This window comes from Erinaceus europaeus, chromosome 11 (genome assembly GCF_950295315.1).
Source record: "Erinaceus europaeus chromosome 11, mEriEur2.1, whole genome shotgun sequence".
Lineage (NCBI taxonomy): Eukaryota > Metazoa > Chordata > Mammalia > Eulipotyphla > Erinaceidae > Erinaceus > Erinaceus europaeus.
Genome location: NC_080172.1, coordinates 61,993,569 through 62,020,837, shown reverse-complemented (window position 1 = coordinate 62,020,837; position 27,269 = coordinate 61,993,569). Strand labels below are relative to the sequence as shown.

General features: G+C 37.9%; 1 protein-coding gene and 1 long non-coding RNA gene across 5 annotated transcripts in view; one reads left to right on the top strand and one right to left on the bottom strand.

Moving 5' to 3' along the window:
- Positions 1–27,269, bottom strand: part of TRIM33 (tripartite motif containing 33) — a 108,520-nt gene that overhangs the window by 41,505 nt on the left and 39,746 nt on the right. For all 4 annotated transcript variants that reach the window (XM_060201846.1, XM_060201848.1, XM_060201847.1 and 1 more), the window contains exons 5-6: positions 4,355–4,471; positions 2,011–2,125 (exon numbers count right to left, since the gene is read on the bottom strand). In XM_060201846.1, coding sequence (XP_060057829.1) covers positions 2,011–2,125; positions 4,355–4,471 — 232 coding nt within the window. The remainder of the gene's footprint in view (positions 1–2,010; positions 2,126–4,354; positions 4,472–27,269) is intronic.
- Positions 1–27,269, top strand: part of LOC132541380 (uncharacterized) — a 621,539-nt gene that overhangs the window by 574,283 nt on the left and 19,987 nt on the right. The gene's annotated exons all lie outside the window — the stretch shown is intronic.

Genomic DNA, 27,269 nt, shown 5'->3' with positions numbered 1-27,269 from the left:
TCCAATTCAATATACAAGTGTATGGCATAATAAGCTGAACTTTAAAAACAATTTTATGTAATTTTAACTCACTATACTTTTCATGCCAAAGAAAAATGTTTGTTACCCATGCCAGTCATCTACTCTTTAAATATTTAAGATAGAAAGAGAAAGATGAACTCCAGACCTTTAACAGTAGTAGAATTAGGGAACCCTTTGATTATGGCACAAGTTCATAAAGAGCAAGAACACATGAGCTGAAAGCAAGACCAAATTATAAGAAATGCCACAAAGGAAAAATTAATTGCTATCTGAAAACTAAAACTCCCAGAAGGGATAGGTGATTTCTTACGAATTTTGACATGTAACCATTTTCTTACTAAAATGCCACAGCTTTGTTTAGTAAATAGTATTCACCCCAAGAAAACAAGTTATTCATTTCACAATGTTAGTCAATGGATAAAAGAATTCAACTGGCTTCTATCAGTTGATCTATAATACCTGATCTGCAGTTTCTCTGGAAATTCTATTTCGAAGCTTAGGAAAACTTCTAATTTACAAAGTTTAGGAACATAATACATTAGAAAACATCTATTACTTAAATTATCACCCTGGAACCAAGAATGCAACACAATGATAAAGCACATGCTTTTCAAGTATGAGGTCCTGGGTTGGATGACACCACATAAATACAAAGGCAAATGAATCATCAGCATGATACAAGTATTTGGCAATTTATATACTGAATTATTAAGTATTATATTTTAGTTCAGGTCTCAAAATGGAAAGATGACCTACATTTAAAATGTATTAAAAAGATGCTAAAGGTGTCAAAAAAAAAAGTTCCTGTCAAGTTCTCTCCATTAAAATGGTTCTTTCGAATTTATAATTTTACTATGCTTAAACGCAACTGGCTTACATGTACCAAAAAAAAGAGTTGAGTATTAACAATTATGGATAAGTGCTTTTAATCTCACATATATATCTCCAAATGAAAAATAAATTAAAGACAGAAATATATTCAGAAATAACACTTTGCTGATGTAATTCCATCTGTATTATTACTTGTCAAGTATTTGTACAACTATGAAGTAATAGAACGTAAAAACTATGGAAAACTTGAGATGGATAGCTAATCGAACAGTTTAAATAATCAAATATCTACACAGTTTAGTAGTACAAAAAACATCCCACATCTTCTCAGTCTACTTAAAAGAACAAAATTTTGAGAATAAATCAGTGTGGTCAATAGAGATGAATCTTAGTTAAAACTGAATTCTTCAGGGGGCTGGTGGTGGTGCACCCATGCTCAAGCTCCCTGTGCCTACTTGCACAGCAGAAGATTCATGAGAGGTGGAGTGGTGCTGCAGGTGTTTCTACTCTGTCTGCATGTCTAGTTCTCCCATTTCCATCTCTTTCACCTTCTAACAGAACAAGAAGAAAAAAAGGCCACCAAAAATTGTCAGATTGTAAAGGCAAGGCACCAAGCCCCAGTGATAATCTGGTGGAAACAACAAAAAATTTATTTTTCACAAATTCACTAGATTGTCATCTATAAATTTACATCTATGTGCTAATTTCACTATACACAACACAAAGAAAACTAGTGTCTAAGTCTACGTTTTTTTAAATGAGCAACAAAATCATCAAAACTCTGGGATATCTTAAGAATAAAGTGAAACATACAAATGAGTCTAGAAAAATCCTAATATAATTTCATGTTAAGAGTTACTTTGAGCTGCTCTCCGGAGAACTAGGAAGGGGTGGAAGAATGCTGGGAATTAGCTCTGTCTTCATTTACATCACATTTCAGTAATAATTTATCTGTAAGGGGATAAAATTATCTATTTTTTTTTTAATTAACGTAAGTACTATTAAATCGGGCTGCTCAAAAAGTCTATTTCCAATAGAAGGTGAAAAAAAATATTTCCATACCCACCCCAAACCAATCTAAAAAAGCTTCTAAGAAACATTAAAAATAGCTAAAGAGCAAGAAAAGCAGTTTTTGTTTTATTTGGCTTTGAACCATACCTCTAGCTGCTGTAAGAGAGATTTTCCTTTCTTATTAATTTCATTGATAAGGGTGAAAATGGCCACTTTAATTTCCTGTTCTACTCGTTTGTTAGTCTCATTTACTTCTTTTATCCTGAATAAGAGAAATGCATCATTAGGTTATCAATTTATCCTATGTCTTTGAACCATTAAGTGTTACAAAAATCTATCCAACTGGGCACTTAAGCGAGTAATTAAAATCAAACTTCTATTAAAATAAAAACCTTACATTTCAGCAGACCTAACTTCTCAACTTTGTAAAAAAAAAAAAGAAAAAAAAGAAATCTAGTATATAGAAAAAAGAATGGATGAAATATTTAGTAACTTTAAATTAAATTCATAAATGTCAGTTTCTTGATCTAAATGCCAACCTCCTTTAGTTCCTATGACATGAGTGAGCTATATGGACATCTGTCCTCAATAACTGCTTGTTACTGTCAAATCTAGCACATAAATCCTACATAATTTTAATGTGTTTAAGAACAATGTGCAAAAAGCAATGTTACGACTAGTGACTATATTTTGAAATAGTAGAGACTGAGCCAAAAAGTACTATACAGCTTAACCACTTCAAATACCCCCTAGCATCCATAGTTTCCTCCTAAAATGGCTTTCTACTATATATAATTACAGAATAAAACATTTTCAAAATAGCTGTCTGATATTTTAGAGTGATAAACTTCCACTAAAGTTCCACCACTGTGGTGATGAACATTTCAGCTAGAAATAAAAAATAGTTATTTCCTTGTTATTTACAAAACAAATCCCACTAATACATAAAGTTAGTGAAGAAACATAAGAACATATAAAAGCCTTAAACATTTACACATTCCAAATTAAAACAAACACTATCTATCCTTAATTTGCCTTTGTGAATGGGTGATTCTAAAAAACTGAATCATAATAATGTACTTTCTCTCACTATCTGTACATAAATGTTCGTTTGGGCACTTATCTGAAAATGTTATTCATTCTGTCCTTATCTTACTAAAGTAAGTAGATGACTTTTTAAAAATCAGTGCTTATCTCTAGTGATCAGAAACATAGGGCTCAAAAATAAAATTATTCCAAGTTTGAAACCATTAACCATACTAAAAGCAGAAGAGTTAGCTAGTCTAAAATTTTATTGGATTTAAGTATGTTCAACTATGGGGGGGGGGGGGGGAGAATATACTTAAAAGGGAGATGTACCAGAAATTTCAATACTTAAAAAAAAAAAACACTATCTACTTCTCTACAGACTCAAGAACATAAACAGATACATAATGTGTACAAAAATATAAAGTGTGTATAAGCATGTGCATTAAAATATGGGACATCCAAAAGTAAATTATGAGAGGCTATCATAACTGTCCTCTACAACACCACACATACCGTGTCAGCAATAAAATCTAAAACATTCTAGCATTTCCCAGAGAACTAGCCATTCGTGACTAGTCTGTCTCTATGTGTACTTACATATAATCTATAACTCATGAAGTTTCATTTAAGTTTATCATTTAACAGGTAAGTTCTACTACATGCCAGAAAATGACTACGTATTCAACTTTAAAACAGTATTATTAGGCTGGAGAAATAGCGGTGTTTATGCAAAGAGCCTTCCATGCCTGAGGCACCAATAACCCCAGGTTTAATCCCCAGCACCAACATAAGACAGAGCTGAGCAGTGCCCTAGTAAAATAAAATAAAACAAAATAGCATATATCATGTAGTGTTTTTTTTTTTTAATCTTTATTCATTTATTGGATAGGGACAGTCAGAAACCGAGAGGGATGGGAAGGATAGAGAGGGTGAGAGACAGAGAGACACCTGCAATACTGCTTCACCACTTGTGAAGCTTTCCCCTGTGGGGGGGGGGGGGAAGTGGAGGGGCTGAGGGCTCGATCCTGGGTCCTTACACATTGTAGCATGTGCACTCAACCAGGTGCGCCACTACCTGGCCCTTCACGTAGTGGTTTTTATATTTATTTTATAGATAGCAAATGGAATATTCCACCACTCTTTACTTCTTTTCCTCCAAAATTTTTCTTCCATAAACCCTAGTTTAGATTTCTTGATAAAACTCTTTCCCCACATTCAATGAAAGCTTTACAAAGACTAGAATCTTAGTAATTATAACAATGGATGCATTCCATTAGTACTCAAAAACTTGGTCAATTAGATTTTGCGTAGTAACAAATAGTAGATACCAAACTCAATTACATCATTTACCTCTTTAAAAAAGGCTTTATGTATGTGTTTAATTTAAAAGGAAAGCAAGTTCAAACTGGGCCTGCTGTGTTTAATTATCCTTAAAGTGAAATTATAATTTTAAACCACTTACCTATTCTGTACCTGAGTAGCTGCAAAATGAACATAATTTTTCTTCTCAAGAAGTTTAGCCAGTAGATTCTCAATTATACCTTTCTGGTTTTGAAAAGCTTCTTCTAAAAACTGATACCTTAAAGCAAAAACAAAAACTACATTTAAAATTTGTTAAATTAATCAACTGCAACTGCTGCAAGTCAATCTGAAATAACACTCTATTCTGGCCACATATCCTTACTTCAATAGCAACTTTTAATTGCCAATACCATCCTTTTTGATGTGACTGAAAAATCATTTTAAGACAAGGACCAAGGAGACAGGTTCAATGTCTTAAGAGCATAGGATTTGCATGGGTGAGGCCCATGAGGCGCCAGGTTCAATATCCTATATCACCAAAAGCCAGAGGTAAGTGCTCTGATATTTCTCTTTTTAAGGGACACATATACATTATTCAAAAACAGCTTGAGCACTCTTAAATGCAATAGAACAACTTGTACAACTCAAAACAGCACTAATAAAGAATTCATGAAATTCAAACATACAAATGGTCAATACACACATAAAAAGATATTGTCATCACTTATCGTTAAGGAAATACAAGAGTACAAAGAAATATATCAACTTTCATCAGCTAAATTGGCTATTATCAAAAAGATAAGAAACAACAAATAGTAGCAAAGAGAAAAGGGAAGGACCTTTATGTCCTGTTGTAAAAATATAAATTGGAGAAGTCACTACAGAAAACACTCTGAAGATATCTAGAAAATTATGAGTAGGAATAGAAATAGCATATGCTATGCACACCATTAACTTCTTGCTTCTAGTAACCATGATTTAACTGACAATTACAATTACACTACTAGGAAAAGACATCTATTAATACATACCTATGTTCACTGAAGCATTATTCACAAATGTCAACATATAGAAAGTAACATATAGTAACATATAGAACTATATGTTACATATAGTAACATATAGTAACATAAAGTAACATATAGAAAGTAACAACAAGGTGTGATTTGGTAAATGACTATATATGTATATATGCTATACAGACAGATAGCTCACTCTGCTATACATAAAGCCCTGGGTTTGAACCTTGGTACTATATAGCAGAGGTGGTCAATTTAGCCAAGGATCATTTGGATATGTATAACATTCTTCACAGACTACACAAAATTATCCACTTAAAAATCAACACGACTAAATGTTCAGTCCTGCCTACAGTTGCTTTGGTAGGGTCAGAATGACATGGCAATAGGGCTGGACCTCTGCTACATTGAAAGACCACAGGTGACAGTGGGGGAGCTCCATTATGGTGGAGAGTTACTGCAGTATATCTTCTATTGCTTTTCCTCTCCCTTTCTCCCACCCCCTCAAATAAAAAAAGCTACTCAGGGGAGTCGGGTGGTAGCACAGTGGGTTAAGCGCACGTGGTGCAAAACACAAGAACCAGCGATAGGATCCCGTTTTGAGCCCCCAGCTCCCCACCTGCAGGGGAATCACTTCACAAGTGGTGAAGCAGGTCTGCAGGTATTTATCTTTCTCTCCTCCTCTCTCCATTTCTCTCTGTCCTATCCAACAACGACGACATCAATAACAAGGGCAACAAAAGGGAATAATTTTTTTTTAAAGGCCACTCAGCAATAATATCACAATATGCAAGGCTCTGGATTCATTCTATTTGAATACAAAACACATCCAAGAAGTAGAAAACAATGCACTGGCTCCTCAATCATGAGGTCCTCAGTTTGAACTGTGGCATCACATGTTTTCTAAATAAAGAATGAGTATTTTTAAATAATGAGGAGAGATTGCCACAAATCATACACGGCAGAATTCTACTCAATTATAAGAAAAATATGAAAGTTTTACCATTTGGGATACCAGAGATGAGTCTTACGGCTAGGTAAAATAAATCACAAGGAGAAAGTTAAATACTGTATGATATCACCTCTTTGTGAAATCTAAAAAATAAAATAACTCACATGGGTAGAAAAAAGAGTTCACTGGGTAGGATATGCACCTTGCCAACCCTATGGCTCAGGTGAAAGCCCCTGGTACCAAAGAGAAGGTATCACAGCATTTGGGGAACATTCCAGTACATCGTTATTTTTCTCTATCTGGAAGAAAAAGTGGCTCACAGTAGTGTTAAAAAAAAAAAAATCACATATGTGCAAAGTCTGGTTTTAAAAGAAATAATTCATGGGGCCAAGTGGTGGCACACCTGGTTGAACGCACATGTTACAAAGAGCAAGAACCCAGATTCAAGTTTCCAGTCCCCACTTGCATGGGGAAAGCTTCTCAAGTGGTGAAGCCATGCTGCAAGTGTCTCTCTGTCTCTCTCCCTCTCTATCCCACCTTTCCCTCTAGATTTCTGGCTGTCTCTGTTGGTATGCATGAGACCCCTTCTGTTTCATTTGGTTTAAATCCCCCCTGCCTAACACTATTCTATTTACATAACCACTGTTAACAAGTTCCACCCTCCCTCCAGGGCATTTGTGGTTCAGTGATAGGATTCTCGCCTGCTCTGCCCCCTCTTTGTCACACTCTGATTTTCACCAGTCACTTTTCTCTCCACCCTCTCTATGTCACATCCTGTTTCCACCTTACTTGGCAAGTATATATAAAGACAGCATTGTGAGTTTTACAGTACTGTACTTTGAGTTTAACTTAGCTCGTCTTAGATTGTGCTGCGTCCTACATGAATAAAGAGATACTGCCTACAGCTCAACCATGAGTCCCTGGTCGTCTGTTACCCGCCCATGAAGCCAGCCCGGCGAAAACAACCTAACCCATCGAAAACAACAGTCTCTATCCAATAAATTTAAAAAAAATAAATAAAAATAATTTTAAAAATTTTAAATAATTCATAAAGAACGGTGGCTACCAAAAGCAAGAAGTGAATGGGGTAGGGGTTTGTGAAATCAAAGAAGGGATTTTAAAACTAAAACCTCCCAATCAAATAACATCATGGTGACCAGATATACAGCATGAGAACTTCAGTTAGCAAAGTTGAATATCTAAACACTGCTAAGGGGCTGGGTGGTGGCACACGTTACAACACACAAGGACCTGGGTTCAAGCCCTTGATCCCCACCTGCAGGGGGAAAGCTTCAGGCACTGCTTCAGTAGTCTGTCTCTCTCACACTCTGTCTCCCCTCACTCTCAATTTCTGGCTGTCTCTATCCAAAAAAATAAAGATACAGACAGAGAGAGAGAGAGAGAAAGAGACAGAGAGAGAATGTTAAAATTTCTGACCACAGTAAAGGTTTAACTATGAAAGCTGGCAATGTAGCTCACTTGATAAGGCAGCTGTCTTGCCAAGCATGCAGCACAGGTTCAAGCCCCTGGTAAAAACACTGCATGGCAATACTGTATCATCAGGGAAAGCTTTGGTGTTTGTGTCTTTTCTTCTCTGGCTCTCTCTCTCTCCCTCTCCCCCCCCCCCCCACTATTATTTCTCAAAAAAAAAAAAAAGCATGAAGTGATAAAAATCACACATGCATGAAGGGATACCTCAAAGATGTACATGGTAATGATGGGTAGTAACTAAAGATATTGTGGTGATCATTTTGCTATATACTCAAATATTGAAACATTATTGGGCTAAAAAGATAGTTTTAACAGTGATATAAAAAGATTTTCTTTTCATACCTGAGCCACCAAAAGTCCCAGGTTCAATCTTTAGCACCACCATATGCCAGTCAATTAAATCTAAATAAGAATAAACACCCATAATTTTTAAAATTTTATTTTAATGAGACAGAATCAGTGCACTGCTCACTTCTGGCATATGGCAGTAGGCTCCAAGGATTGAACTTTGGACTCTGAAGCCTCAGGCATTCAAGTTTTATACTGTAAAAAGCTATCACAGCCAGGGAGGCATACAGCTCTAGATAGAGCAAAGGACTTGTAAACATACAGTTCTGAATCTGTTCCCTAGCACTGTATATGCAAGAGTTAACACTCTGGTTCTAGCACTAACAATTTAAAAAAATAATAATAATAGTAAAGTTGAACAATACAATATCTTTGACCCAAACTTATTACTTAGCAATTTAACCTTATCAACACTTTATTTCTCTTCTCACTTCAAAATAAATATTTTAGATTCCTATTTCTGTATAGGTTTTTTTTTATCCTGTATAGGTTTTTTTAGTGTTGTTTGTTTTTGCCATCAGCATTATCACTGGGTTAAGTACCTGCAGTGAGATAAATCAGAAACAAAAGGAAGAATATGAGATGATCTCACTCATAGGCAGAAGCTGAAAAACAAGAACAGAAGGGAAAACACAAACAGACCATGACCACACAGAATTAGGTTAAAAAAAAAAAAACATAGAAACAGACTATCTTTGTTGTATTGCCCCAACATAAAAGACTCTCTGGAGTCGGGGAGGGGAAGGTTCAGGTCCTAGAACATGATGGCAGAGGAGAACCTAGTGGGGGTTGAATGGTTCTGAGAAATGTTACACATGTACAAACTATAGTATTTTACCGTTAATTACCTAATAAAGAATTTTTTTAAAAAAGAAAAAAAAAAACAATACTACTTTTGTGATAGTTTCATAGATGCCATTATATAAGCCACCAAAGAGCAGTGATCTGAAAGAGTTATGATTTCAACCTAAGAATATAAAATTGTGACAGGGGTAGATAGCCTAATGGTTATGCAAACAGACTCTCATGTTTGAGGCTCCATAGTCCCAGGTTTAATCCCCCGCATCAACATAAGCCTGAGCTGAGCAGTTCTCTGGTTATTTTAAAAAAAAAAAAAAAGTGTAAGGGAGTCAGGCGGTAGCACAGTGGGTTAAGCACAGGTGCCGCAAAGCACAAGGACTGGCATAAGGATCCCGGTTCAAGCCCCCCGGCTCCCCACCTACAGGGGAATCATTTCACAAGTGCTGAAACAGGTCTGCAGGTGTCTTTCTCTTCCCCGTCTTCCCCTTCTCTCTCCATTTCTGCCTGTCCTATCCAACAACAACATCAATAACAACAACAATAACTGTAACAATAAAACAACAAGGGCAACAAAAAGGGAATACATAAATAAATAAATAAATATTTTTAAAGAAGTGCACATCATGTGTATGGTCTAAAAACAATAACTTCATTCTGAGAACCTAGTAGTGTTTCTATGCCCTTGAAAAGGGAGTTTGATCCTTCTTGGCATTAACTGGGCTCTTTCTCCTTTTTCCTATAGTATGAACTGGTGCTGAGGATTGCCCAGCCATAAACATACTGTGCATCAACTGGTTCTATGTCCAGATTAAACCCTCAATATTTCACACGCATTCTAATTAAGCCTTTATTTAATTTTTTATCTTTATTTATTGGATAGAGACTGTCAGAAATCAAAAGGGAATGGGGAGATAGAGGAGAGAGACAGAGAGACACCTGCAGAACTGCTTCACCACTTGCAAAGCTTTCCCCCTGCAGGTGGGGCCTAGGGGATTGAACCCAGGTCCTTGTGCATTGTAATACATGCAATCAACCAGGTACACCACCACCACCAGCCCCCTTTTTGTTACCAGAGCACTACTCAGCTCTGGCTTATGGCAGGACATAGAGCTGAACCTGGGATTTAAGAGCCTCAGGCATGAGTCTCTTTGTATAACCATTATGCTATCTACCCCACCCCAATTAAGCCTTTTAAAAAGATGGCTCTGTACCCTGTAACTGGCTGAACTACATATTTTCTTACCATCCTTATTAACTGTGGCATCAAAACCATAGTTTTCCAAGAAGTTATTTTGTTGAAAAGCAAAATCAAGTATTTCCCAAGTGATTCCAATAATGGAAGTGGAATGCAGATATGTGCTATCTGCAAAGAGCACCTAGTTTCAGAGGCAACTAGACAAGCTACATGAAGAAAATATCACTGATGATAAAAAATGAAAATGGGGAGTCGGGCTGTAGCGCAGCAGGTTAAGCGCAGGTGGCGCAAAGCACAAGGACCGGCATAAGGATCCCGGTTCGAGCCCCGGCTCCCCACCTGCAGGGGAGTCGCTTCACAGGCGGTGAAGCAGGTCTGCAGGTGTCTGTCTTTCTCTCCCCCTCTGTCTTCCCCTCCTCTCTCCGTTTCTCTCTGTCCTATCCAACAACGACGACAACAACAATAATAACTACAACAATAAAACAACAAGGGCAACAAAAGGGAATAAATAAAATAAAAAATATTTAAAAAAAAAGAAAGTTATTTAAAAAAAAAAAAAAGAAAGAAAATGGTGAGTATACACATTGCAAATGAAGAATGAAGATGATAGAGAGGAAAAGAGAAAGAGACACAACTACAATAGCTCATGGCTTGCAAAGTTTTGCTCCTGGGATTGGAGGCTTGAACCCAGCTCCTCGCACTTAACATGTGCACTCAATTAGGTGCAACACCACCAGGCCCCTGCACTAAAACTTTAAAGAATAGAAGTATGGCTTCTAGTAAATGCCTACTGCTTTTGCACCATGGTAAAGACAACAAATATTAAGTGACATAATTCTAAGTCCAGAATTATGACATAATTCTAAGTCCAGAATTATGTGTATTATTAAAGTCTGGAAGAATTTTTTTTCCTGAATATCTAAGAAAAACTTAATATTCTCTTTAAACCCTCCTATATTAGAACTAACCATCAATATTTTTTTCTCCTATATTAGAACTAACCATCAATATTTTTTTCTCTCAAAGATCTCTTGCGTAGTTGTAATCTGCATTCAGGACTGAGAATATCTGTATTAAAGGTTGTCTGCCCATTCATTCACTAATCCACCAGTTTTTGTTTTTTTTTTCTTCAGTTTAAAAGCGTAATTCAAAAAAAAGCTAAATCTATACAAAAAGTTGAGAAATTTCAATTACACTGTTCCATTTGAATGACCACCATTATAAACTTAGTCTCTAATTAAAAAAAAAAAAAAGTATCTGATGTTAGATTTCTTTTTTTTAAAGCATTTTTTTATTACCTTTATTTATTGGATAGAAACAGCCAGAAATCGACAGGGAAGGGAAGAGAGACACCTGCAGCCCTGCTTCACCACTCGCAAAGCTTTCCCCCTACAGGTGGGGGCCAGGGATTCGAATCGGGTCCTTTCGCACTGTAACATGTCACTCAACCAGGTGCACCACCACCCGGCCCCAGATTTCTTCTTCTTCTTCTTCTTTTTTTTTTTTTTTTTTAAGATTTTATTTATTTATGAGAAAGATAGGAGAAAGAACCAGACATCAGACATCACTCTGGCACATGTGCTGCCGGGGATCGAACTCGGGACCTCATGGTTGAGAGACCAAAGCTTTACCACTGGGCCATCTCCCAGACCACTGATGTCAAGATTTTTAAGCAACCACTATCTCTTATGGCATACTGACCTTCAAAAACAAGCTAGAAATACCTTTCTGTATACACAAACTTCAGTTTCAGATAAAAATAATAAAGTTGAGAACTGATTTGCACTCTCAGCCAACACAGAGTAACTGGTAATAAAATTACTCCAGTCACCAAAAACTATAAAGCAACATAGACATTTATGAGGTAGCTATACTAAGTATGAAGTAATTCTACAATCACCCTGCCCCTTTACAGGCAGTAACAGACAGCTAGAGATCAGATAGAAGACAAAAAGTCTCTTCAACTTAAGAGGCAGAAATCAGAGTTTGACACAACTGAATCTAGAATACTCTGAGCAAGTCACTTGAGTGGAAAGGGCTATGCAAGTAAGGTTTGAAGAGGGAAGGAAAGATACAGAAAATGGTAATTCCTCACAAGCGCTTGGTCAACATCTGGACTGTACATGCACAGGATGAGAGTATATAAGGCTTACCAGAGAGCAGTTGCTATGATGTTGACACTGGAAGAGAGAAACTAGAGGTCAAGCAGTTCTGGGAGATAGAATTCCAGCTGAGCCAGTGGGGAAGAGACTTTGTTCACCTCCCTGGGCATCTACCTGAGAAACCAGAAAGGCCACACCTTAAAGGAAAGGACTACACTTTGAATAAGTTCTACCTAGACCTCTTCTGTCCTATCAAGGTCTAAAAATCAGCCTTCACAGTATCTTCCAAGAAACATAATTTAGAAGTTGAGTTCCACCAAGCTTGAGTTTCAGGAAATACTTTGGAATTTCCACAGATCCTCCTTAATAAAGCACAAAACCAACCTTATAAAGAGTAAGGCAATCAGGAGTGGAGCGGTAGCACAGTGGGTTAAGTGCAGGTGGTGCAAAGCACAAGGACCGGCTAAGACTCCCGGGTTCGAGACCCCGGCTCCCCACCTGCAGGGGAGTCGCTTCACAAGCGGTGAAGCAGGCCTGCAGGTGTCTTTCTCTTTCTCCCTCTGTCTTCCCCTCCTCTCTCCCTTTCTCTCTGTCCTATCCAACAACAACTACAACAATAAAAAAAGGGCAACAAAAGGGAATAAATAAATATAAAGAGATTTAAAAAAAAGAGTAAAGCAATCAGACAGTAATAAATGCCAACTAGACTAGAACAACAATCAGCAGCCTGCAGAGGAAGAAGATAAAAGAACTGTATTAAGGACAGGTTCCAAACAGTAGGCGGTCAAAGAAATAGTAAAGTAGAACTTAGAGTTAAAAAAAAAAAAAGTATTACAGGAGTCGGGCGGTAGCGCAGCGGGTTAAGCACACGTGGCGGTTAAGTGCATGTGGCACAAAGTGCAAGGACCAGTTAGGATCCCGGTTCAAGCCCCCAGCTCCTCACCTGCAGGGGAGTCGCTTCACAGGTGGTGAAGCAGGTCTGCAGGTGTCTTCTGTCTATCTCCCCTTCTCTCTCAATTTCTCAATTTCTCTCTGTCTCTATCCAATAACAAATAAATTTAAAAATGTGTTCCATAAAAACAAACACCACGCTGGTCTAACACCACACTTAGCAAAGATTCTAAATGAACTTTTGCATATTTATACAAAACACACAAAAAAAAGATGACATATGAAATTTCATCAATTAAGTGAAAATTTAAAAATAAATTTCTAATAAATACAATAAGTAATATTAAATATTCACTAGGTGAGCTTAATATCAAATAGGAGATGGCTTCAAGAAAGGGCTAGTGAAAATGAACACAAAGGAAAGTTATCAAAACAGAAAATAAGAGTAGAAGAAAGGAAAATGAACAAAGCCTGAGGAACCTTATGATAAAATCAAATGTCTATCACAGGTAAAATCGAAAAGACAGCTAAAATATAGAGGAGAGGTAATTAAAGAAACATATAACTTCTGAGGGCTGAGCAGTAACACACCGGGTTAAGCACACATAGTGTGAAGACCAAGGACCATCGCAAGGACCAATAGAAGGATCCTGGTTCTAGCTCCCGGCTCCTCCACCTACAAGAGGGGGCCACTTTACAAGTGGTGAAGCATGTCTGCAAGTGTCTATCTTTCTCTCCCCCTCTCTGTATTCCCCTCCTCTCTCAATCTTATCCAACAACAATAACAGCAACAACAACCAAAAAAAGATGCCCGCCAGAAGCAGTGGACCCATAGTGCACGCACTCCAGAGCCTCACCAATAACCCTGGAGGGCCCCCCACCAAAAAAATATATATATATGTATAAAATTGATGAAAATCGTAAACTTAAAGATCAGAGAACCTCACATAAGATAAATAAAACAAAAATATGTATGGTATGAAAAATATGTATTGATGACTATATAACATCATTACCAAATAGTAAAGACCATAAGAAAATGTTGCAAGCTACTAGTGAACTAGAAGATAACACTCAGAAAAACAAGATAAATGATATCATTTTAAAAAGGGGAAGGGCAAAATTCAAAGTAATGATGTCTTTTAAATATTGAGTGAGGGGAAACACCAGTAGATTCCTTCAGCTAGTAAAATGATACATCTACAGTGAGGACTTTTCCAAAGAAGAAAAGACTATTCAAAGCCAGCAGACTTGTAAAATAAGAAATGCTACTAAAGGATTTTCTTTAGGAAAATGCTTAAAGATACCAATTTATATATACAAGAAGGAAAGAGTAAAGAGAAAGACAAAGTTGTAGTGGAGGGGTAACTTTTATAAAAGATTGGCTTTTACTTTCCTCATATCTTAATAGATGCATATGAGTAGATGATAAGAATGAAGATAAAATGTGATTTTTATGGTAAGAAAATTATATTCATGAGAAAGTGAGCAGTATTTTAGGCAGCCTTTAAAATTTTTTATTATTTATTTTATTGAGATACAGTGACAAGAGCACTGCTCAGCTCTGGCTTATGGTACGTACGGCTGGGGATTAAATCTGGGACTTCAGAGCCTCAGGCATGAAGTCTTTTGAATAACCATTATGCTGTGTCCCCAAACTCTTAAGCAGACTTTATTTTAAAGCTGCGTATCATTAGTTCTAAACCAATCACAAAAAAAAAAAAAAAAGTATAGCTTAACAGTAGTAAAAGTAGATATGAACTATAAGGACTAAAAGAAGACTACTGAAGTAGACTAAGCACAATGTAAAATAAATCAAAATAAACAGACTTAAATCTAACCATAGAATAACCACATTAAGAGAGTCCGGCAGTAGTGAGGCACAAGGACTGGCGTTAAGATGCTAGTTCCAGCCCCAGCTCCACACCTGCAGGGGAGTTGCTTCACAGGCGGTGAAGCAGGTCTGCAAGTGTCTATCTCCCCACCACACACACACCGTCTTCCCCTCTCTTCACTTCTCTCTGTTTTATCCAACAATGATGGCATCAATAAAACTAGGGCAACAAAGAGGAATAAATATTTTTTAAGTCTAAAAAAAAATAGCCACATTAAATGTAATGGGATTAAACATTCCAACTAAGAGATAGATTTTAAAATGGTTTCTGAAGGTAAGAGCACAATGATTAAGCAAAGAGATACTCATGCCTGAGGCTCCAAAATCCCAGGTTTAATCCCCTGCTCCACCATAAACCAAAGCTGAACAGGCTCTAGTAAAAAAAAAGGGGGGGGGGGGAAATAGCATAATGGTTATACAAACAGACTCTCACCCCTAAGACTCCAAAGTCCCAGGATCAATCCACCACACCACCATAAGTCAGAGCTAAGCAGTGCTCTGGTTAAAAAATAAAATAATAATAATAATAATAATAAAATTAAGTGGGCACTGGATGGTAGGAGCAAGGTTCATGCCCCCAGTCCCTACCTGCATGAGTAAAGCTTGAAGCACTATTACAGGTATCTCTCTGCCACTGTTCTTCCCTTCTCTCTCAATTTCTCTGTCTCTATTAAATAAATAAATGTTTAAAAAATAAAATGAAATGGCTTCTGAATCTCAATCTTCCTGGATCACTCTATCCTATATATAACAGTTATGTGTTGGTAAGCTGTTTCTAACCTATTAGGAAAGAAGGACCTTCAAGTCTATTTGCAACTTAAAACATATTTCAACAAAAAATACAACACAGACACCACTGATAATTGCTATATTTATATTCCCCTATCATATGATTAATCATATATCTAAATAAATATCTGTTGACTAGAGTGTCTCAACTTGTGTCAATTACTGTTTCAAGAGCCTGTGACCCAGCAAGTGAATCCGAGTGGAATGTACAGTTTACCATGCACAAAAAGATGTTGTAGTGTGTAGAAGAAACAAATCTGAAAGTTCAGCAGAAAGCAATGTGCCAGAAATATAGATTTGGGCATAATCAGTATAGTGGTGGTATTTAAAGTCACCTATCACAACAACTGATAATGGAGTAAGATGGTACGTTTGACACTAGGACATCCAGAAAAATGAGCAAATAAGACTGAGAAGTAAGTAGTAATAAATATAGCTGAAGAAAACTAGGGGCCAGGAGGTGGCACATCTGGTTAAGCACACACATTATAGTGCAAAAGGATCCATGATCAAGCCTCTGGTTCACACCTACAAGCAGAAAGTGGTGAACCAGGGCTGCAGCTATCTCTTTCCCTCTATACTTCTCACTCCTTTATTTCTGTCTCTATCCAATAACAGATAGATAGATAGATAGATAGATAGATAGATAGATAAAAGAATGTCATCCCCTGCCCTGCCCCACTAGGGAAAGAGAAAAACAGGCTAGGAATATGGATTGACCTGTCAATGCCCCAAATTCAGTGAGGAAGCAATTACAGAAGCCAGACCTCCACCTTCTGTATCCCATAATGACCCTGGGTCCATACTCCCAGAGGAATAAAGAACAGGAGAGCTCTCAACAGGTGGGGGAAGGAAATATGGGATAGGAAGTTTGGTGGTGGGAATTGTGGAAGTATACCCTTTATTCTATGGTCTTCTCAGTATCTCCATTTAATAAATTTTAAAAAATTAAAAAGAAAAAAAAAAAAAAAGAATGTCCCTGAGTAGCTGGGTGGAGGCATACTTGGCTGAGCACATATGCTAATGAGCAAGGACCTAGGTTCATGTTCCCAGTCACCACCTGCGGGGGGTGGGGGTGGGGTTATTTCACAAGCAGTAAGGCAGTACTATAGATGCCTTCCTTTCTCTCAATCTGTCAATTTCTCTCTGTCCTATCAAGCAAGAAGAAGAAAGAGGAGGATAACAGATAAAACCTACCTCACACCTCCAGCCCCTGTGACACATGAAATATAAAACATAAATTAAAAAGTTACCAGTACTTCAGGCTAAAGAGGAAGCAATAACTTAGAGCTGTTTATAATAAAGAAGACACAGAAAATAATTAAAGAAGTTGAATATAAAAAAGATATTCTGTTGACGGCAAGCCATGAATCCCAAAGAACTGGCCAAGAGAACCACATATGCAGAGCTTTATGGTATAGTTAAGACTATGTTAACAGAGGAAAGATTTCAAGTATGGAACTTTTCCAGGGATAAAGAGCATATCAGTATTAGTCCTAGCATTAAAAAAAGCATATAAAGCATTTAATTATTTAATATTTAATAATGAAGGGAGTACAAATGCAGGCTGAAAGAGGGATGCAGTATGGTTCTTTCCTTTGTTACATGTTAGTAGAGAAGAAACTCTAGTTCCATGAAGCCTACCATATCTTCACTCTAGATGAGAACAGTAGAGTCAGGAGAGAACTGAGGTCTTAACATGTATACATTCACTCATGACCTTCATTCCAGTAGAAACAAACTCACTCCAAATGTGTAGGGACCATCTTGCTCAATGCTGACAAGAGAAAATGGAAGTGAGTTCTGAGAAGGCACAAAGTAAGAACACTCTCCACGTGTGATGATGGGGATGGAAGGTCTACAGAATGACAGACTGAAAGAACTTTAGTGACTTGAGGCAGTTAAGAAATCAACACAGGGGCCAGGTAGTGATGTACCTGGTTGAGTGTACATGTTACAGTGTACAAGGACACAGGTTCCAGTTCCTGGTCCTCACCTGCAGAGGGAAAGCTTTCCAAGTGGTGAAGCAGTGGTGCAGGTGTCTTTCTGTCTCTCCTCTATATCACCTTCTACCCTATCGATTTCTAGCTGTCTCTAACCAATTAAAAAAAAAAAAAATCAACACATACACTATCATCTTTCTGAAAAAATTTGATGCTCAACCTAAACTTACCATAAAATGTTTACATTACTCTTAAAATTTCAATGGTACCAAAACTTAAATTTATGAGTGAATGAGAGAGAACCAGAGTATCATTCTGGCATGTGTGGTGCCAAGGATCAAATTCAGGACCTCATGCTATGCAAGTCCTGTTCTCTACTTGCTGGGTCACCTCCACCACCGAAAAACATGTTTGGCCATTTTAAAAGACTTCTATTGCCATGAAAGAGTAGCTGAAGTACCAGTCATCTCTTAACATAATGCAGTGCCAGGGAATGGACCTGAAACATCTAACATGCAAAAGTTGTGTATACTACCACTAGGAAAACTTCCTGGTTCTACAAAATTTAACTACTAATTCCCTAAATACATCTAACAAGTCATATCATCTTCTCACAATCTCCCCCGCCTAAATAACTTCAATCCTACCCTTCCAGTCACACTCTTTAAGTTAAAAACCAAAAACTGTGGCACTACAAATACAATTGTGTGTGTGTGTGTGTGTGTGTGTGCGTGTGTCAGCACGCGCACGAGCTTGCACGCACATTCATTATATCTTCACTACCTCCAGTTGTTTTTTTTGTCTGTTTTTTTTTTTGGGGGGGGGAAGGGTTGTTGTTTGCCTCCAGGGTTATTGCTATGGCTCAGTGCCACCACCACTAAAAATCCACTGACCCTAGCAGCCAATTATCCTCCCATTTTATTGGCTAGGACAGAAATTGAGAGAGGAAGGTGAGATAGAGAGGGAGAACGATAGACACATACAAACCTGCTTCACCATTTATGAAGCTTCCCTACTGCAGGTGGGAAGGTGGGGGCTTTAACAGGAAATTTTGTGTCTAGTACTATGTGAAACAGGTCTGCAGGTGTCTTTCTCTCCCTGTCTTACCCTCCTCTTTCCATTTCTCTCTGTCCTATCCAACAACAATGAAGACATCAATAACAATAACAATAAAACAACATGGGCAACAGAAGGGAATAAATATTAAAGATAAATAATAACCACAACTAATTATTGTTCATTAAGTTAAATATCTCAATCATTCAGGCAATAACCTACAAAGCTGTAAATAATTTGATAATTTTCTACCCCTGTAGTATCATCCAATATCAATGTCTGCCCTTGTTTATTCCATTCAAACTATCAACTATGCTTTAAACTCTGGCCCTTTGCACTTTTCTTTTTAATAATCATTGCCTGATATGCTTACTATTTGATTCTACTTGTGAAAAATTAAAATTCTTAAAAGGAAATGATTTTGTTTTGGTCACTAAAATTTATATCACAGCTAGTGCTCAGCATACACACAACTACTTGTATATTACATAGAGGGATTTTACAGTCAACTATATTTATACCCCTTTCCCATATCTGGGAGCTACTCTCTTCCCTCATGCAGCTTTCTGGTCCTTTTCCAGCCATGACATCATCTCCCCAGATAATAACTTGGGTCCACCTGCATATCAATTATCAGTCTCAGGAAAAAAACTAGTATAGTTATGGACACTTTGAAATATAACTAAAATAGGCCTATTAGCTAACTTCAAAATGGAGACCCCAAATCTTCATCTGTTATATTATTGCCTTTAGGTTCATGATTAGTCAGCAATTTGTATGGCTTTATATGTTAACTCTTTTTTCAGCCACCAGGTTCCAGATATTGTGGATTTGATTACAGGCCAACAAATACTGCAAGGAAATAAGTGCATTTATTTTTAATTTCCCAATGAGTACTGAGAGTTATCTTTATAATATGTATTGTCCACTAAATACAACAACATTGTAAGTGTGTGTATGTTTTAATTAGATGTGACACAAGGACTCAATGTTGAACATATAGCACTTGAAAAATGAGACTAAGAAATTTGTTCGGGAATTCGACTTCCGGAGGCGGAGCTACGAGCAGCAGATCGCTTCCCCTCCCCTCCCCTTCCCTGCCCTCCCCTCCCCTCTCCCAGATCAACTAGGAATACCAAAGGAGACAACCTGGACCGAAACAAGACAGGACTAGAATGACCACAGGAACCCAGTAAATCACCCGTGAGTACAAACAGGCATGGCTGGTAACAGAGAGGAGAGAGGGGCCAAAGGAGAGATTAAGTGACTGCTAACAGTTCAACAGTTTATCAGTGGAGACACCACCTCCAGTCTGCTCCACAACAAGGGGACAGCTGAAGGGAGGAAAAGACTCCCCAGAGACTCACCAAGTGCAACTCTGAGTCTCCATTGCTACTACCCTCAGAATCTGGAGCAGCAACAGGGAGGGACACCAAGGGACAGAGATCTAACCAGGAAACTCAGAAGACCTATACCTCAGTGGCATAGTTGAGGGACTGTGAAAGTCTCTTTGCATAACCACTGGATTATCTCTGCCACACCCTGCTTTATCTCTTGGTCAGGAAATCAGTAATTAAGCTAAGAAGCCTATTGATAGTTTAAAAGCCCTCAGGTTCCCATAGCCTACAAGGAAGAAAAAAAAAAACAGGCTTTTACTCCACTGAGCTCCAACTCAGGGATTGAAAAAACTGTTAACTTCCACCACGGTAAACCCTTTAATTAAATTACTTATACACAAGTCAATCCAGGCAATAGTGATCACTAATTTGAAAAGTACTGATAAAGGGAACTCATAACATAATATATAAAATGGTTAAAACAACAAGAAAAAATATTAGAGACTCGAACCAGGACAAGAGTCCAGCTAAAAGTCCTCCAGAGGGTGAAGCACAAAATAACGAGTTCAACATCCAAACATTAGCTAAGGAAATAATAACAGGAGTGAGTAAAGAATTTGAAAAAATTGTAATCAGAAATGCAGGAACAACAAATGAGAATATGGAAGAAAATTCTAATAATCTCATGGTTATTAGAGAGCTGAAAGCTGAAATCTCTGAGCTAAGAAGGCAACTAGCTGAACAAGCTAAAACAGTATCAGAGCAGGGCAACAAAATAGATGAACTCCAGAAAGCAGTAGAGGGCAGAGAGAATAGAATCTATGAGGCTGAAAACAGAATTAGCAAGATTGAGGATGAATTAGAGACAACTAAAAAAGAAGTAAGAGATCTCAAAAAGAGATTAAGAGATGCTGAAAACAACAACAGAGTCCTATGGGATGACTTCAAAAGAAACAATATACGCATTATTGGCTTACCAGAGGAAGAAAGAGAAGGAGAGGAAGAAAGCATTCTCTAGGCCATAATAGCTGAAAATTTCTCTAGTCTAGACAACACCAAAGACATAAAGATTCAAGAAGCCCAGAGGGTACCAAACAGAATTAACCCAGACGTAAAGACACCAAGACATGTCATACTTAGAATGGAAAGGAATAAGGATAAAGAAAGGATCCTCAAGGCTGCAAGAGAAAAACAAAGAGTCACCTACAAAGGAAAACCCATAAGATTAGCAGCAGACTTCTCCATACAAACACTACAGGCCAGAAGAGAATGGCAAGATATCTATCGAGTGCTCAATGAGAAAGGCTTTCAGCCAAGAATACTATATCCTGCTAGACTGTCATTCAGACTAGATGGAAGCATCAAAACCTTCTCAGACAAGCAACAGTTGAAGGAATCAACCATCACCAAGCCTGCCCTGAAAGAAGTTCTGAAGGGTCTCCTATAAACAACCAGACCACCACAAATAGGACATATATCAAAACACTCTAAAACTCTACAAGAATGGTATTAAAATATCTTCAATCTTTGATATCAATAAATGTCAATAGCCTGAATTCACCTATTAAAAGACACAGAGTAGGAAGATGGATCAGAAAACACAACCCAACAATATGTTGTCTACAGGAAACGCACCTAACTCAACAAGACAAACACAGACTTAAAGTGAAAGGATGGAAAACTATCATACAAGCCAATGGCCCACAAAAAAGGGCAGGAACAGCTATTCTCATATCTGACATGATAGACTTTAAAATAGATAAGATTAAAAGAGATAGGAATGGACACTACTTAATGCTCAGAGGATCAGTCAATCAAGAGGATTTAACAATTATTAATATCTATACACCCAATGAGAAGCCATCTAAATACATCAAACTTCTACTGAAAGAGCTACAGCAATATATTAACAGTAACACAATCATAGTAGGGGACTTCAACACCCCACTATCTCAACTTGACAGATCATCCAGGCAGAAAATCAGTAAAGACATAAGGGAGCTAAATGAAGAGATAGATAAACTAGAACTATTGGACATTTTCAGAGTCATTCATCCCAAGAAACTGGAATACACATTTTACTCAAATCCACATGGGTCATTCTCAAGGACAGACCATATGTTAGGCCACAAAGACAGCATCAGCCAATTCAAGAGCACTGAAATCATCCCAAGCATCTTCTCAGACCACAGTGGAATTAAACTAACATTTAACAATCAACAAAATTAGTAACAGTGCCAAAATGTGGAAGCTCAACAGTACACTTCTTAACAACTTCTGGGTCAAAGAGGAAATCAAGGAAGAAATCAAAATGTTTCGAGAGTTCAATGAAAATGAAGACACAAGCTATCAAAATATTTGGGACACAGCTAAAGCAGGCCTAAGAGGGAAGTTCATAGCTATACAAGCACACATTAGGAAACAAGAAAAGGCACAAATAAACAGCTTGATTGCACATCTTAAAGACCTAGAAGAAGAACAACAAAGGAATCCTAAAGCAATCCTAAAGAAGGACAGAAATCACTAAAGTTAGGGCAGAAATAAATAAAATTCAGAATAGGAAAACCATACAAAAGATCAATGAAAGTAAATGTTGGTTCTTCGAAAGAGTAAACAAAATCGACAAACCTTTAGCCAGACTCACAAAACAAAAAAGGGAGAAGACCCAAATAAATCAGATAGTAAATGAAAGAGGAGATATCACAACAGACACTGCAGAAATTCAACATATCATGCGAGGCTTCTATGAACAACTATATGCCACCAAGCTAGAGAACCTGGAAGAAATGAATGATTTCCTAGATACCTACCAACTTCCAAAACTAAGTCAAGAGGAAGTGGATAACATGAACAGGCCCATCACAGCTAATGAAATTGAAACAGTTATCAAAAATCTTCCCAAAAATAAGTCCTGGACCAGATGGTTTTACAAATGAATTCTACAAAACCTTCAAAGAAGAACTAATGCCTCTACTTTTAAAAGTCTTCCAGAAGATTGAAGACACTGGAATACTCCCTGCCAGCTTCTATGAAGCCAACATCACCCTGATACCAAAAGCAGACAGGGACACAACCAAAAAAGAAAACTACAGACCAATATCTCTGATGAACATAGATGCGAAAATATTGAACAAAATTCTAGCCAACCGGATACAGCAGTATATCAAAAAGATTGTTCATCATGACCAAGTGGGGTTTATCCCAGGCATGCAAGGTTGGTTTCATATACGTAAATCAATCAATGTGATCCACCACATCAACAAAAGCAAGACCAAAAACCACATGGTCATATCAATAGATGCAGAGAAAGCCTTTGACAAAATACAACATCCCTTTATGATCAAAACACTACAAAAAATGGGAATAGATGGAACATTCCTGAAGATAGTGGAGTCTATATATAGCAAACCTACAGCCAACATCATACTCAATGGTGAAAAACTGGAAGCATTTCCACTCAGATCAGGTACTAGACAGGGCTGCCCACTATCACCATTACTATTCAACACAGTGTTGGAAGTTCTTGCCATAGCAATCAGGCAGGAGCAAGGAATTAAAGGCATACAGATTGGAAGAGAAGAAGTCAAACTCTCCTTATTTGCAGATGACATGATAGTATACATGGAAAAACCTAAGGAATCCAGCAAGAAGCTTTTGGAAATCATCAGGCAATACAGTAAGGTGTCAGGCTATAAAATTAACATTCAAAAGTCAGTGGCATTCCTCTATGCAAACACTAAGTTAGAAGAAATTGAAATCCAGAAATCAGTTTTTTTCTATAGCAACAAAAACAATAAAATATCTAGGAGTAAACCTAACCAAAGAAGTGAAAGACTTGTATACTGAAAATTATGAGTCACTACTCAAAGAAACTGAAAAAGACACAAAGAAGTGGAAAGATATTCCGTGTTCATGGGTTGGAAGAATTATCATCATCAAAATGAATATATTACCCAGAGCCATCTACAAATTTTTTTTTTTTTATTCTCTTTTTTTTTTTTTTTTTTTTTTGTCTCCAGGGTTATCACTGGGGCTCGGTGCCTACACTACGAATCCACTGCTTCTGGAGACTCTTTTTTCTTTTTTGTTGCCCTTGTTTATCGTTGTTGTTATTATTGTTATTATTATTGCTGTCATTGTTGGATAGGACAGAGAGAAATGGAGAGAGGAGGGGAAGACAGAGAGGGGGAGAGAAAGACAGACACCTGCAGACCTGCTTCACCGCCCGTGAAGCGACTCCCCTGCAGGTGGGGAGCCGGGGGCTCGAACCGGGATCCTTACGCCCGTCCCTGCGCTTTGCGCCACATGCGCTTAACCCACTGCGCCACCGCCCGACCCCCTACCATCTACAAATTTAATGCTATCCCCATCAAGATCCCAAGCACATTTTTTTGGAGAATAGAAAAAATGCTACAAATGTTTATCTGGAACCAGAAAAGACCTAGAATTGCCAAAACAATCTTGAGAAAAAAGAACAGAACCGGAGGCATCACTGTTGTATGCTTTACATTGGGTTCTAGTTCTCCACATTGGGTAGTTCTTCCCCGCCAAGAGAATTGGATCAGTCCAGTTTGTTTCGTGGGCCCGCTTGGCCCCGCCCCTAGGAACCCGGAGAGAGGGTTCCTGAGTTCCAGAGTAAGAGAGAGTGCTCGCCGCCGCGGAGGAAAGAGGCAGCATAGTTCTGTTTGGTGATTAGTTTGTCTTACTTTATGAATCGTTGTTCCTGAATAAAGAAATATAGCTTCCCTGCCCAGCCGTATGTCTCTGGTCGTCTCTGTTACCCGCCTGTGAAGCTGGCTGGGCCAGCTAGAGCCGCCGAATTTTAACAACACATCACACTCCCAGATCTCAAACTGTATTATAGGGCCATTGTCATCAAAACTGCTTGGTACTGGAACATGAACAGACACACTGACCAGTGGAATAGAATTGAGAGCCCAGAAATGAGGCCCCACACGTATGGACATCTAATCTTTGACAAAGGGGCCCAGACTATTACATGGGGAAAGCAGAGTCTCTTCAACAAACGGTGTTGGAAACAATGGGTTGAAACATGCAGAAGAATGAAACTGAATCACTCTATTTCACCAAATACAAAAGTAAATTCCAAGTGGATCAAGGACTACGATGTTAGACCAGAAACTATCAAATACTTAGAGGAAAATATTGGCAGAACTTTTTTCCGCATAAATTTTAAAGACATTTTCAATGAAACGAATCCAATTACAAAGAAGACTAAGGCAAGTATAAACCTATGGGACTACATCAAATTAAAAAACTTCACAGCAAAAGAAACCACTACCCAAACCAAGAGACCCCTCAAAGAATGGGAGAAGATCTTTACATGCCATACATCAGATAAGAGTTTAATAACCAACATATATAATGAGCTTGCCAGAATCAACAACAAGACAACAAATAACCCCATCCAAAAATGGGGGGAGGACTTGGACAGAATATTCACCACAGAAGAGATCCAAAAGGCCGAGAAACACATGAAAAAATGCTCCAAGTCTCTGATTGTCAGGGAAATGCAAATCAAGACAACAATGAGATATCACTTCACTCCTTGAGAATGTCATACATCAGAAAAGGTAACAGCAGCAAATGCTGGAGAGGGTGTGGGGTCAAAGGAACCCTCCTGCACTGCTGGTGGGATTGTCGATTGGTCCAACCTCTGTGGAGAACAGTCTGGAGAACTTTCAGAAGGCTAGAAATGGACCTACCCTATGACCCTGCAATTCCTCTCCTGGGGATATATCCTAAGGAACCCAACACATCCATCCAAAAAGATCTGTGTACACATATGTTCTTGGCAGCACAATTTGTAATAGCCAAAACCTGGAAGCAACCCAGGTGTCCAACAACAGATGAGTGGCTGAGCAAGTTGTGGTATATATACACAATGGAATACTACTCAGCTGTAAAAAATGGTGACTTCACCGTTTTCAGCCGATCTTGGATGGACCTTGAAAAAATCATGTTGAGTGAAATAAGTCAGAAAGTGAAGGATGAATATGGGATGATCTCACTCTCAGGCCGAAGTTGAAAAACAAGATTAGAAAAGAAAACACAAGTCGAACCTGAAATGGAATTGGAGTATTACACCAAAGTAAAAGACTCTGGGGTGGGTGGGTGGGTGGGTGGGAAGAATACAGGTCCATGAAAGATGATGAATGACATAGTGGGGGTTGTATTGTTAAATGGGAATCAGGGGAATGTTATGCATGTACAAACTATTGTATTTACTGTTGAATGTAAAACACTAATTCCCCAATAAAGAAATAAATTATTAAAAAAAAAAAAGAAATATGTTCAATGCACATTTACCAAAAACATTAAATTTGCTTTAAAAAACAAAATGCAGGGTGTGTAACATACAATTAAGCAAATTGTAACCAAGTGTGGTGTGCTTATTTTTTACCTCCTGATATTGTAGTTGCTAGAGATCCTGTTCAGATTAATATTTTATCACAGGTTACCTACTTCTATGTGAAAACTTCTCATTCTCATTTTAATCCTTAGTAAACACAGTGAAACAGGTTGTCTTTTACAGTAAGTGTTCTGGATTCTAACATTGGTCATTTCAGATTGGTCACCATATATTCTTAGTAAAATTTCTTTTTTCTTTTTCTTTTTTTATTTATTGGGTAGGAACAGAGAGAAATTGAGAGAGGAGGGGGAGATACTGAAGAAGAAAGAGAACTGCAGCCCTGCTTCACCACTTTTGAAGCTTTTCCCCCAAAGGTGAAGCAGGTGTCTCTAACGCCTTCTCTATCTCACCTCCTTCCCTCATTACTCTGTACTACCATAATAAATGCATGTTAATATACATCAGTATTAAAGATTTTCAGTGAATTCTAGCAAATTATCCAATAATTCTAGTAAATAATCAAAACTGTAGACCGCCTTGGAGAATCTTGAATATGACATTTGTATCAGAAGAGGTATTATAGAAGAACCTATAATCCTGCAATTGGTGTCAAGAATGAAGGTCTGTTACTGAGCACTTATTAGCCTAAGCACTTTTTCTAAAATTTATTTATTTATTTATTGGACACAGAGAGAAATTGAGAGGGGAGATAGACAGGGAAAGAGACAGAAAGACACCTATAGACCTGCTTCACCACTTGTGAAGCTTCCACCCTGCAGGTGGGGGCCAGGTGCCTGAACACAGGTCCTTGCACACTACAGAGTGCGCACTTAACCAAGTGCTCCACGGCCTGGCCCCAGCACTTTATAAATACAATTTTCATT